Source organism: Gracilinanus agilis, chromosome 2, assembly GCF_016433145.1.
Source record: "Gracilinanus agilis isolate LMUSP501 chromosome 2, AgileGrace, whole genome shotgun sequence".
Taxonomy (NCBI): domain Eukaryota; kingdom Metazoa; phylum Chordata; class Mammalia; order Didelphimorphia; family Didelphidae; genus Gracilinanus; species Gracilinanus agilis.
Genome location: NC_058131.1, coordinates 444354897 through 444368702, shown reverse-complemented (window position 1 = coordinate 444368702; position 13806 = coordinate 444354897). Strand labels below are relative to the sequence as shown.

The following is a 13806-nucleotide window of genomic DNA, read 5'->3' as shown; positions in this document are numbered from 1 at the left end:
GGGGGGGAAATCACTAAAGAAAACACTCCCTAAACTCCCTAAAAATAGTATGGGTCAAATGGAAATGGAGGCAAAAAAGGCTGAAGAAAACCACTCTTTAAAGAGGAGGCTTGGGGGTAGCTGGGTGACTCAGTGGGATAGAAAGCCAGGCCTACAGATGAGAGGTTTAAGGTTCAAATCTGACCTCAGACACTTCCTAGCTGTGTGACACTGGGCAAGTCACTTAACCCCCATATCCTAGCCCTTACCACTCTTCTGCCTTGGAACCAATATACAGTATTGATTCTAAGATTGAAAGTAAGGCTTTAAGAACATTTTTTAAAACAAGAGTAGGATTGCCCAAAAGGAAAAAGAAACACAAAAGTTCAAGGAGAAAATAACTACCAAAAAATTAGAAATGAGTAAATAGAAGTTATTGAATCTATAAGACATCAGTAAACAAAGAGACAAAATCAAAAGAATGAAAAAAAGACAAAAATCTGAAATATGTTACTGGAAAAGCAACTGACCTGGAAAATATAACTAGGAGAGATGATTTAAGAATTATTGGAATACCTGAAAGTTACTGAGGGGAAAAGTTAAATGAATTACAGGAGGAACAAATACACAGAAAAACTAAATTATCAGGAAACTTCAACTTTCCCCTCTCTGAACTAGATAAATTTAACCAAAAAACACCACAACAAGAAAGGAGTTAAGGAGATGAATTGAAATTTAGAAAACTTAGGTATGATAGACCTCTGGAGAAAAGTGAATGGGAATAGAAAGGAATATATGTTTTTCTCAGTAGTATATGAGTAGTATATACCTAAACCAGGAGAACTAAAAATAAAGGAAAGCTCTAAATTACATATCTAAATTCACAAAGGAATATAACTCATTTGCTAACATACATGGCAACAAAAAATTGCAGGAATTTTTAATAATGTTCTTCAAGTTTGGGCAAATCTAACAGAAAGATGAACAAAATAAAAAAAATAGAATTGAATAAATTGTTCCAGAAACTAGAGCTAAGAGATACATCTTCTAGGTGGGACAACTAGAGAATATAAATATTTCTCAGAATGAAGTGGAACTTTTGCAAAAATTGACATTGAATTAAGGCATGAATACATTACAAATAAATATAAAAGTGCAGAAATAGAAAACCAATTCTTTGCAGACTATAATGCAATGAATCCTAATATCTTCAGTGAGCACAGACAAAAGATACAAACCTAAATGAGGATTTGATAATTAACTCTAAAATAATAGAATAAATTATAAAAAACTGATAATTATGTGAAGCACAATTATAATGATGAAATATATAGATGTATGTAGCTAAAATAGTTCTTAAGGGAAAATCATATTCCCAAAATATACATTAACAAAATAGAAAATAGATGCGTTAATAATTGAATAAGCTTTAAGAATTAGAAAGCCAACAAATAAATAAGCCCCTCCCTACAAAAGAAATAAGAAACATGAAGGTATTGAATATCAATGGAGAAATAATTTGAAAATAAAAAAATCATAGAAATACACAAATCCCTCTTGATTAGAGAATGCAAATTTTAAAAACTCCGAGGTCCTATCATATTGGGCAATGTGACAATAAAGGAAAGTGATAAATATTTGAGGGAATGTGGCAAAATTGGGACTAATGTGTTACTGGTGGAGTTGTGAACTGATCCAGCCATTCTGAAGGGTAATTTGGAATTATGCCCAAAGTGTTATAAAACAATGGATACCCTTTTACCCAGTAATACTACTACTAGGTCTGTATCCCAATGAGATTTTATAAAAAGGGAAAATGACCTACTTGTACTAAAATATTTATAGCTGTTCTTTTTGTGGTAGGAAAGAATTGGAAATTTGAGTGATATCCATCAGTTGGGGAATGGCTGAACAAATTGTGGTATTTGATGGTTATGGAATACTTATTGTGCTGCAAGGAATGATGAACAGGATGATTTCAGAAAGAGCTGGAAAGATCCACATTAACTGATGTGGAATGAAATAAGCAGAACCAGGACAATGTGGTACACAGTTATAGCAATATTGTGGAATGATCAACTGTGATAGACTTAGTTACTCTCAGCAATACAATGATCCAGGACAATTTTGAAAAAAACTTATGAGAAAGAATGTTTTCCACCTCCAGAGACAGAACTGTTGGAATAGGAATGCAGATGAAAGCATATGATTTTTCAGTTGTTTGTTTGGGTATATGTTTGGGGGTTTTGGTTTGATGTGATTATTCACTTACAAAAATGAACAATGTAGAAATGTTTTGCATGATAATATATGTATAACCCAGATCAAATTGCTTGCCAACTCCAGGAGGGGGAAGGGAAAGAAGGGAGTTCAAGCACATAACTTCAGAAAACTTATGTGGAAATTTGTTAATATGTGTAATTTGTAAAAAAATAAAATTAAAAATCAAATCAAGTCATCTGTGTCTGTTACTATTGAAATAAAAGGTGGTCCTCCTCTTTCCAAATCACAATACCCACTGTCCATAGAAAGTATAGAAGGAATTGAACCAGTAATTCATGCATTAATTGATCAAGGGAATTTAATCCATACAAATCAGTATAAAACTCTCCTATAATTCTTTTTAAGAAACCCATGCCAGGTTTGGATGGCAAACCTGTATACTGTTTTGTGCAAGTCCTTTGTGCTTAACTCTTTATCTTGTTCCTAGACATTTAGTAGTATCTAACCCAGCTACCATTGTCTCCATCATTCTAAGTACAGTCAAATGCTTCACTGTAATTGATTTATATTCAGCTTTTTAAAAAGTATTCTGGTTCATGAATCCATCCAGGCCTTTTTTGCATTCAGTTGAAAAGAGATTTATTACCCTTGGACAAGCCTTCCTCTGAATAGACTTTCTTCTATCAAAAAACTCCAGAACGAGTGTCACTAAACCATGTCAAAACCATACAGAAGTGGTGATAGAATACTATTGTGCTAAAAGGAATAATGAACTGGAGGAATTCCATGTGAACTAGAACAGCCTCTAGAAATTGATGCAGAGTGAAAGGAGCAGAACCAGGAGAACATTGTGCTCAGAAGCAGATACACTGTGGCAAATCAAATATTGGACTTCTCTACTAGCAGAAAAGATCCAGGATAATTCTGAGGGACTTATGAAAAAGAACACTATTCACATCCAGGGAAAGAACTGTGGGAGTAGAAACACAGAAGAAAAACAACTGCTTCATCATATGGTTTGATGGAGATATGATTAGGGATGTAGATTCTAAACGATCACCTTAGTGCAAATATTAATAAGGAAATAAGTCTGGATCAATGACACATATAAAACCCAGTGGAATCATTGGCTAAGGGAGGAGAGTATAAAGAGGGGAGGGAAAGAACATGAATCATATAACCATGGAAAAATATTCTAAGCTAATTAATTAAATAAATAAACTAAAAGAAACAAACCAACAAAAAAACATACAGAAGGTGGAAAACTCAAAGATCAAGAAGCCATCTTAGGTGTTACAAATTATATTTGCCAATAGATTCCAATTTTTGGTGAGTTAAACCTTTAATTATTTTATCTAAAAACTCTGTTCTAGAACCTTTGGTTTTGCAGCCTGAACACCTGACAGCCATAAATATTCTCAAAAAGTCTCTCTTCTTAGCACCTGCTTTGGGCCTCCCAGATTAAATTTTTTTTTTTTTTTTGGCCAGAAGCAGAAGGGTGTGGCATCTGGAATATTTTACCTAGTATTTTGGATCATCCCTTCATCCTATTGGCTATTATTTCTGTCAGTAAATTAACCATCAGCAAGAGAATTATGTATACGTATATATAATTCTCTTGCTGATATATACATATTTTAGAAGAAAGCTATCTAGATTATTAGAAGACAGTTATAATATTTGATCACAGGAAAAGAAATTACTTTCCTCTAACATAGAATGTAATTGTATAGTAGATGTCAAGTGTACTGAAATACATCCTTAAAATAGAAAGCTGATACTACTGGCTGAAATAACGTGATAAACTGCAATGGAATTAATTTATTCTGATTTTTTTTTTGGCTGAAGTAGTAATAGTTTAAAAAATTTAATAAAACTAAACTCTTGAAATAAAAAATGATGTCTAGGCTCTTTGATCATGGAATTCAGGCACTCCAATAATTCTTAAATTATTTCTCTTAGATCTCTTCTAGATTCATAGCCATTTTTGTCTATTATCTTGAATAAGATTAAAAACTTTTAAATTTATATATGTATTAATTAATTTTAAGTATTTTTCCATGGTTATATGATTGATTTTTTTACTCCCTTTTCCCTCATCCCTCCTGGATCTAACAAGTAATTCCACAGGGTATACATATATTATCACTTAATACCTATTTCCATATTATTTATTTTTATAATAGAGTAAACTTTTAAAAACCAAAACCCCAATCCTATATCTGTATAGACAAGTGATAAATCATATTTTTTTCTTCTGCATTTCTACTCCAACAGTTCTTTCTCTCAGTATGGATAGGATTCTTTCTCATAAGTGCTTTAGGGTTATCCTGGATGATTGCATTGATATTAGTAGCAAAGTTGATTACATTGGATTGTTCCACTTTCCACATTGGAATGTTTCACTTTCTGTGTATAACGTTCTCCTAGTTCTGCTCATTTCACTCTGCATCAGTTCTTGGTATTTCCAGTTCTTATAGTTCCTTTCCTCTTCCTCCAGTTCATTATTCCTAACTGCACAATAGTATTCCATCACCATCACATACCATAATTTGTTCAGCCATTCCCCAACTGAGGGACATTCCTTCATTTTCCAATTTTTTGCCACCACAAAAAGTGCTGCTATGAATATTTTTGTACAAACATTTTTTATTCAGTAGTGGTATTGCTAGATCAAAGCCCTTTGGGCATATTGAATGAGATATTTTCCCAGTACTTTCTATAATTTTTGAGATTGACACTGGGGTCACATTTCCACATTGGGGAATTGTTGATATTATTTTTTATGCTTCACAAAGTATATAAATATAAGTCTAGTATTAAGATGGTTGATTTGGAAAAAAATTATTTTCTCTGATAAGGACAAAGAACAGTAATATATTAGCATGTATATTATATATAATAATTATATATTATTATGCTATAATATAACATATTAGCAAAATTTACAAAAAATGGCTCCCAAAATGATTATTCATTTTCCAATATAGAAGAGTTAGTCTACCATTTGGCATGGGGTAGAATGGAAAGCATAAGAGGAACATCTGCAATTCAAGTCACATATCATGTTTTATAAATTAATATTATCTCCTAAACCTATTAAAATTTTAGTCATAACAAATGCTTTCAATCATAACATCTAACTAAGTAATGCAGGTCATTGTTAATAAAATGGGGGAAAGCCAGGCCTTCATATGGCACAATTTGATATTTATTTGAAATTTTTCAAAATAGCAAAGATAAATATTTGGGATATTTTTATCATGGAGAATTATTACCTCTTTCTGGGGTATTTTCTAAAGGATTTAACTTATCTTTATGCCGCAATCCATTATTAAGAATGACTATTCTTTTCTTACCTGAAATGAAGTGATTGGATATATATTAACATGGGCCTCATTCCAGTGCTGTCCTTTATTACCACTAGAAGACCATAGGGGATTTTCTATTGTAGTCTGTCCTTTTAAACGCAGATAAACATTTAAAACACCTAAAAATAAAAAGAAATATGTTTCATAGTTTACATAAAAAGTAGAAAGGAACTAAATGTACGTTTTTTATTTTCAGTTTCTATTTGCAAAGTAGCTTACAGCTTTAAAGAATGAAGATATAAAGATTTTTTAAAAGATTGTGGATAAACTTATATGAAGTGATGTAGAGAAAAATAATTTTATATAAAGAATATGTATATTGACTCCAGTTATACAAATAATAATTGTATAACAAAACTCTGCTGCTTAAAGAACATGCCTGAAAAAAGGCAAAATATTGAATCTCCGATACCCACAGACATTTATATATACAAATATATGAACTTTAGATATTCTTGTAATTATTTATTAGCTATCAAGTAAGATCAAGGCTTTAATATATAGAATTGCCAAAGTAAGTGAATTTATTCACAGTATTAAATTTTTCTTCATTTGTAATACACAAGAGTGCATGGATGGTGTGGTGCTGACTGATAGAGAATGTCTCTTTTCTTGGTGTTGTCAGATCAAAATGAGCACAAGTGGCAGAGAACCAATACATTTGATACAATTGATACATACTCTTCTTCATCTCATCCTCAAAGGCTGCACTGAGTGAAAGATGGATCAATCATTCATAATCTAGCACATATAATTCTATCAGCATCTAAAACAAATACCTGCAAATCTCAAATTTTCATTCTGGTGATTTTCACTCTGTAGTTAGTATCTTTATTCAATAGCTAAGTTTCAGAGATGCTTTGAGTAATAACATTTTTAATTTCTGCAGAGTTGCATGGCACTTTACAAAGCCCCTTTGTATGAATTGTTTTTGTGGGTTCTCAAAGACAAACAAAAAATCAAATACACAAGTATTTTAGTTTCATTATTTCAATTACATTGAGGAAACAGATTCAGGGAGGACTTATAACTTATCCAAAACCACAATGCTTTTACATGCTAGAGTAAATACTTTATTTTAAACCATCTAACTCCGGATCAAGTTTTCTGTCCACCATAATACTATCACTTCACATTCTATTACCATTAGTCACATTATAGGACTAAAGGACAACATATGTGGTATAGTGTTGATGTCAAAACAAAAACATACAAAAAGGCCTCCCCAGTGCATAGGGCAGATACTATATGTGATACAGAGGATAATGGGAAAACATGGATAACAAACACAGAATGGATGAAGTCCTCATTAAGGTAAAAGCAAATGTCCATTAAAAATGAAAACAAGTCAGTTTTCCCATGAACAAGTTAAAAATGATAAGTATATTTTTGAAGGCTCTACAAAATCCATGACAAGATATTTTGCATTGAGATTTGGAATCAGAATGAATTTTGCAAACGAGAAAATGAAGGCTCTAAAATTCATACAATATGATTATTTTAAAATAATGTTTCCAAATATAGCAACTCATATCATCATTAAAATATATTGGATAATTAGTTGGTCAAATAAGTTGTACAGGAAACATGAACTAAAATCTGCTCCAAAAGGGCTTTAGAATCCATATGTTTGGGGAATATGCTGAATCCTCCTTGGGGGAAATAGGTTTGGCTCTTACATTAGATTTTTAATTTGGGTATAGACTTAGGGAATGAAAAAGGAACTTCTGGTTATTATGAAAGTTGGCAAAAAAATTGACCTTGACTCTCTTGCCCAGAATTGATTTTATTTGTTCTTCAGAGACCCTTTTCTCATTGTTCTGAGAAAAATGTATTAGCTCACATGATCTTACCTATATGTTGTCCATACATGTGATAAAAGAAGCTAAAACAATATGCTGTATTTGTAGCTCCATAAGGATTTTTGGGGGCTATGCTGAAAACAGGACTGAGTAATCGAGCTTTTTCCCCCTCTAATCTGGGCCGAGAGGTCTCAATGTACATATAATAACCTAAAAAATGGAAATAGAAATAAGATTAAGTTATTTGAATATTGACAAGATCTTTATTAAAAGTAGAGATTAGAAATTATTAGATATTTTTTATATTTTTCATATCAAGTGAATATTGGTGGAAAGTTTGGTTTTAATCTTTATAAATAGGTTGTTGCATGTACAGCAGTATTGCCATTATAGTGGTAATTTATTTTATTTTATTTTAAGCCCTTAACTTCTGTGTATTGGCTCCAAGGTAGAAGAGTGGTAAGGGTGGGCAATGGGGGTCAAGTGACTTGCCCAGGGTCACACAGCTGGGAAGTGTCTGAGGCCGATTTGAACCTAGGACCTCCCGTCTCTAGGCCTGGCTCTCAATCCACTGAGCTACCCAGCTGCCCCCTTATAGTGGTAATTTAAAAGAATTCTATAAATAAATATATTGACTAAACAAATAACGAGTAATAAGAACACATTTAAAAAGAATTCTTATTCTTATTCTTTTTTATTTTGATTCAAAAAATAAATTAACATAAATTTAGAGGTTACAAATATAAAAGCAAAATGATGGATATTTGAGTCAGTTAATTGAATAATTTAGATTTAACTAATCATATTTACTTGAAATATTCAGATATTGAAGCAAGAGCCATATGTTTTAGATAAATTATTTTCTGTCTTGTTTTATGAATGTTTCTGGGGATAAGATAAGAAATATCTAGAATATTTGAAGATATCTTAAGTTTGGTATCATACAAAGAATAATTTAATAATTATACCTTCATATTTGTTACATAGTCAAAAACAACATTGAAAAAGTCTTATTCTAATTCTACAGCAATATGTCATCTAGCATCTCAGAACCAGTCTAAATAAACATTATCTGGAGGTATTCTACCACATAAGGCAACTAAGTGGTGCTGAGGATAGAGTGCCTTGTCTGGAGTTAGGAAGTCTCATGTACCTGACTTTAAATCTGACCTTACTAGCTATGTGACACTCAGCAAATCACTTAACCTTGTTTGCCTTAGTTTCATTTGCCAAAAAAGCTAGAGAGGGAAATGTAAAACCACTTCAATTATTTTTACCAAGAAAAGTTAGATGAAATTATAATGCTGAAAAATGACTGAACAAAAATGGCTACTAGGTGACAAAATTATTGGTCACAGTGGCTCATGAAATCTTCTCTTAATATTTAGAGAGGTTAAAATATGTGTCAGTGAAAATAGATCTTGAGCATGGGACTCATCTCATGAAATTTTGAAGATATCAAACTATAACATTATTGCTGAGCTTATCACCAATTTGGCATTAACATTGTATTTTAAGGACCTAAAGATATAATAGTAGTATTTTGAAGACTTTCATCCACAAGAATCACATACCTTCTTTGGATCCAGTGCGATCTGCATTAGGTCCAGTGTTTGGGGTATACTTTGTATTTCTTGTTGCAGTACTTTGTTTTGTCCAGTCAAAATTATCTGTGTCATCTTGAGTGAATAAGCAGATGTTTCCATCTTCAAATCCGCAGTGAAACTCACCTGTGAGCAAATTAAATGAATGATATTAGAATTTGAAATTCTTTCAAAAAAGTTTTTAAAGCACTATACTATAATATTGCTTGATGACAAAATGTGTCACCATTATAGAATTACTTTCTTTAATTTAATGATAAAAATCTTAATTTTTGAAATGAAAATCTCATTAGACTTTTATAGCTTATAGTTATAAGGCTATTTTTTAGTTTAATTTAATTATTTCTTTTTTTTTTTTTACCAATTATATATATTAACAAATTTCCACATAAGTTTTCTGAAGTTACAAAATTAAACTTGTCTTGCTCCCTCTCTTCCCTTTCCTCTCCTGGGGTTGGCAAGAAATTAGATCTGGGTTATACATGTATTATCATGCAAAACATATTTCCATATTGTTCATTTTTATAAAAGAATAATCATAAAAAAATCAAAACCCCAAAACATATATCCAAACAAACGTGTGAAATATCATATGCTTCCATCTGCATTCCTACTCCAACAGTTCTTTCTCTGGAGGTGGATAACATTCTTTGTCATAAATCTTTTCAGAACTGTCTGGATTATTGTATTGCTAAGAGTAGCTAAATCTATCGCATTCCACAATCTTGCTGTTATTGTGTTCTACGTTATCCTGGTTCTGCTTATTTCATTCTGCATCAGTTCATGTAGGTCTTTCCAGCTCTTTCTGAAATCATTCAGTCCTTACAGCACAAAAAGTATTCTATAACCATCATATACCACAATTTGTTCAGCCATTCCCCAACTGATGGACATTCCTTCAATTTCCAATTCTTTCCTACCACAAAAAGAGCAGTTATAAATATTTTTGTGCAAGTAGGTTCTTTTCCTTTTTTTAAAAAATCTCCTTGGGATACTGACCTATTGTGGTATGATAAAAATGTATGCATTGTTTTATAGCCCTTTGGGCATAATTCCAAATTACCCTCCAAAATGGTTGGATCAGTTCATAACTCCACTAGTAATGCGTCGGTCCCAATTTTGCCACATCCCCTCAAACATTTATCACTTTTTTTTTTTTTTTTATCAAATTGGTCTTTGTCACATTAGCCAATCTGACAGGTGTGAGGTGGGACCTCAGAGTTGTTTTATTTGCATTTCTCTAAATCAAGAAGGATTTAGAACATTTTTTAATATGACTATTGAAAGGTTTTTATTGAAAGCTTTGATTTCTTCACCTGAAACTGCTTATTCATATCCTTTGACTGTTCATTTGGGAATGACTTAAATTCTTATAAATTTGACTCAATTCTTTATATATTTGAGAAATGAGAAATATTTTGTAAAAATTTCCCCAGATTGTTGTTTCCATTCTAGTTTTAGTTACATTGGTTTTGTTTTTACAAAGCATTTTAAAATTTAATATAGTCAAAATTATTCATTTTACATCTTGTAATGCTATCTGTTGTTTTTTATTATAAATTGCTTTCCCTTCTCCACAGATCTGACAGGTAGGCTATTTTATGCTCCCCAATTTACTTATAATATCAACCTTTATGTCTAAATCATATGCCCATTTTGACTTTATCTTGGCATATTGTGTGAGATATTAATCTAAACTTAATTTTTTAAAAACTCTTACCTTCCATCTTGGAGTCAACACTGTGTATTGACTCCAAGGCAGAAAAGTGTTAAGGTTCGGGGCAATGGGGGTCAAGTGACTTGCCCAGGGTCACACAGCTGGGAAATGTCTGAGGCCAGATTTGAATTCAGGACCTCCCGTCTCTAGGCCTGGCTCTCAATTCACTGAGCTATCCAGCTGCCCCCCTAAACCTAATTTTTGCCATACTGTTTTCCAATTTTTCCAGCAGTTTTTGACAAATAGCGAGTTCTTATCCCCAAAGCTGTGATTTTTGGTTTTATCAAACACTAGATTGCTAGAGTCATTTACCCCAATCTATTCCATTGACCCACCATTCTATTTCTCAGCCAGTACCAGATTGTTCTGATGAGTACTGCTTTATAGTATAGTTTAAGATTGGGTGCTGCTAGGCTGTTGTCCTTCACATTTTTTTTTCATTAGTTCCCTTGGTATTCTTGATTTTTTGTTCTTCCAGATGAATTTTGTTATTATTTTTTCTAGTTCTACACAATAATTTTTTGGTAGTTTGATTCATATGGTACTGAGTTAGGAGTGTCATTTTTTATTATGTTAGCTCAGCCTATCCATGAGCAATTAGTGCTTCTCCAATTGTTTAAAGATCTAACTTTATTTGTGTTAAAAGTGTTTTGCAATTGTTAATATAATTCCTGTGTTTGTCTTAGCAAATAGATTCCTAGATATTTTATATCATCTAGAATGATTTAAATGTTATTTCTCTTCCTAACTCTTGCTGTTGGACTTCATTGGGAATTTAAAGAAATGTTGATAATTTATGTGGGTTTATTTTGAATTCTGCAACTTGCTGATTTTTTTAGTTATTTCTTTTTTTGTTTATTTTTTTGATTTAGTTGATTCTCTAGCATTTTCCAAGTATATCATCATATCATCCACAAAGAGTGATAATTTTATTTCCTCATTGCCTAGTTTAACTCCTTCAATTTCTTTTCTAGTACAATATTAAATAATAGTGGTGATAATGGGCATCCTTGGGGCTTATTGGGATGGCTTCTAACTTATCCCCATTGCAGATGGTAATTGATGGTTTTAGACAGATACTATTTATTATGTTAAGGAAAGGACCTTTTATTCTATGGTTGTATTTTGTCAAAGGCTTTTTCTACTTCCAGTGAAATGATCCTGTGATTTATGTTACTTTAGTTATTGATATGGTCAGTTATGGTGATAATTTTTCCAATACTGAATCAACCAAGGCATTCTTGGATAAATAGTATCTGGTGATAGTGAATAATCTTTGTGATATTTTTTCTGTAGTCTTTTTGCAAGGAGAATCTCATTACCACACCATCTCCCAGGGCATGAAAAATGTCATGCTAAGAGATTACATTTTTAAGATCCTAGTTACTTCTGTGATCCTGGATATGGGATCCTGATTTAACACTACTCTGGTCTCACTTCCACAGTACTGATCTCCAAAAATCTTCTTTAGACCCTGGAATAGTCTAAACATTGATTTCAGAACTGGTCCAGATGTGGTTTCTGCTCTTCAGTATATTGCTAGTCATCTAAGGTAGAAAAACAACCAGCAGTTTGATCCTGAAAGACCACCACTAAAGCCACATAATTACACATGGTATTCATTTGATGGACAGTCCCACTGTTGTTTGTCTCTGAGCCTCCAAAATGTTGGATAGAAAATGGAAGCTTTTTTCTCAAGGGAATAAAGTAGTCCTTTTCACAGAATTAATAACCAATGACCCTCATAGTTTATGAAGAACCCCATTATGGTCTCAGGAGACTTTTTGTCACCTAAAGTCTCCATTGCCAATAGGAAACAATTCTCAAGAGCCAAGTAAAAGGAAAAAGGGAACCCCAAACAATTATAATGTTTCCACATAGGTTTCATCACTTCTTTGTGTCTCCTTAATGTTTCTTCTTCTTAAAATCTCCTTCCCACAATAATACACCATTGAACACCATTGTAGACAGAATATTTCTCCAAGTGCTTTGTAAAAATCATTAGGAATTTTTCCAAAGCATAATTTTTATAGCATGCTTAATATAAATTAAGATTACATTTTATTTTTCTATTTATAAGATTATGACTCAAGAGGACAAAAACATAGAAAGGGGAGGATTTAACATTATGACAGAAAACATTTATCTTTTCACTTTTAAGTGAAATTTTTCTATATTATACATATTTATTATATTTATATATTTTCCCATATTCATCTTTCTTTTAAACAATAATCATGTCTTACTTCATGTATATTTTCCTTTGTTTTTTTTTTAAACCCTTGTACTTCGGTGTATTGTCTCATAGGTGGAAGATTGGCAAGGGTGGGCAATGGGGGTCAAGTGACTTGCCCAGGGTCACACAGCTGGGAAGTGGCTGAGGCCGGGTTTGAACCTAGGACCTCCTGTCTCTAGGCCTGGCTCTCACTCCACTGAGCTACCCAGCTGCCCCCATGTATATTTTCCTTTGAAAACTTAAAATATGTATTTGAATAGAATAGCCAAAACATTGATCTGAGAGAAAAAAATAGCATTTTTTAAAAAAACAAGAGGTGATTCATGGTATTTTTATATTTTTTCTCCTTTTAGCTAGTGAAATGAAGTAATATTAAGAAAGAATATTGAAAATACTTACGCAAATGAGGATTTACAGGAGCTAAAAAGAAGAATAAGGAAAAAAATTGAGTCAGTATGAAATTAAAGAATTCCAAAAGTGAAAGGACAAGCAATTCTTCCCAATATCTCAGTGTCCCTGGTGAAATATTTAATTCTTTTTCCAGTTACAATGCTATCGACTAATGCAATGTCTATCTAGCTTTGTAAATTCAACAATTATCCTAAAGAATAATTATTGTATAGCATGTGCTTTTTTTTTACTTCTAAGTATAGTATTGAATTATTATTTCATTTCTCTAATCTATGCTAATCATAAAATCTGAAATTAAAACCTGGACAACTTACTAGCCAGCCTATTACAAATCTAGATATGTAGATAAAATCATGACAATAATTCTTGGATACAGAGGTTACTATGTAACTTTCATCTTGAAATTATACTTTATTTTATTCACTTAGAAATACTTACAATTTACAAGCAACAAATGTTACTT

At 32.0% G+C, this 13806-nt stretch overlaps 1 protein-coding gene across 1 annotated transcript in view; it reads right to left on the bottom strand.

The window, feature by feature from the left end:
* The window catches only part of LOC123233958 (MAM domain-containing glycosylphosphatidylinositol anchor protein 2-like), a 401852-nt gene that overhangs the window by 28633 nt on the left and 359413 nt on the right, over positions 1–13806 (bottom strand). The window contains exons 13-16 of the mRNA XM_044659946.1: positions 13332–13352; positions 8950–9105; positions 7427–7585; positions 5562–5692 (exon numbers count right to left, since the gene is read on the bottom strand). Coding sequence (XP_044515881.1) covers positions 5562–5692; positions 7427–7585; positions 8950–9105; positions 13332–13352 — 467 coding nt within the window. The remainder of the gene's footprint in view (positions 1–5561; positions 5693–7426; positions 7586–8949; positions 9106–13331; positions 13353–13806) is intronic.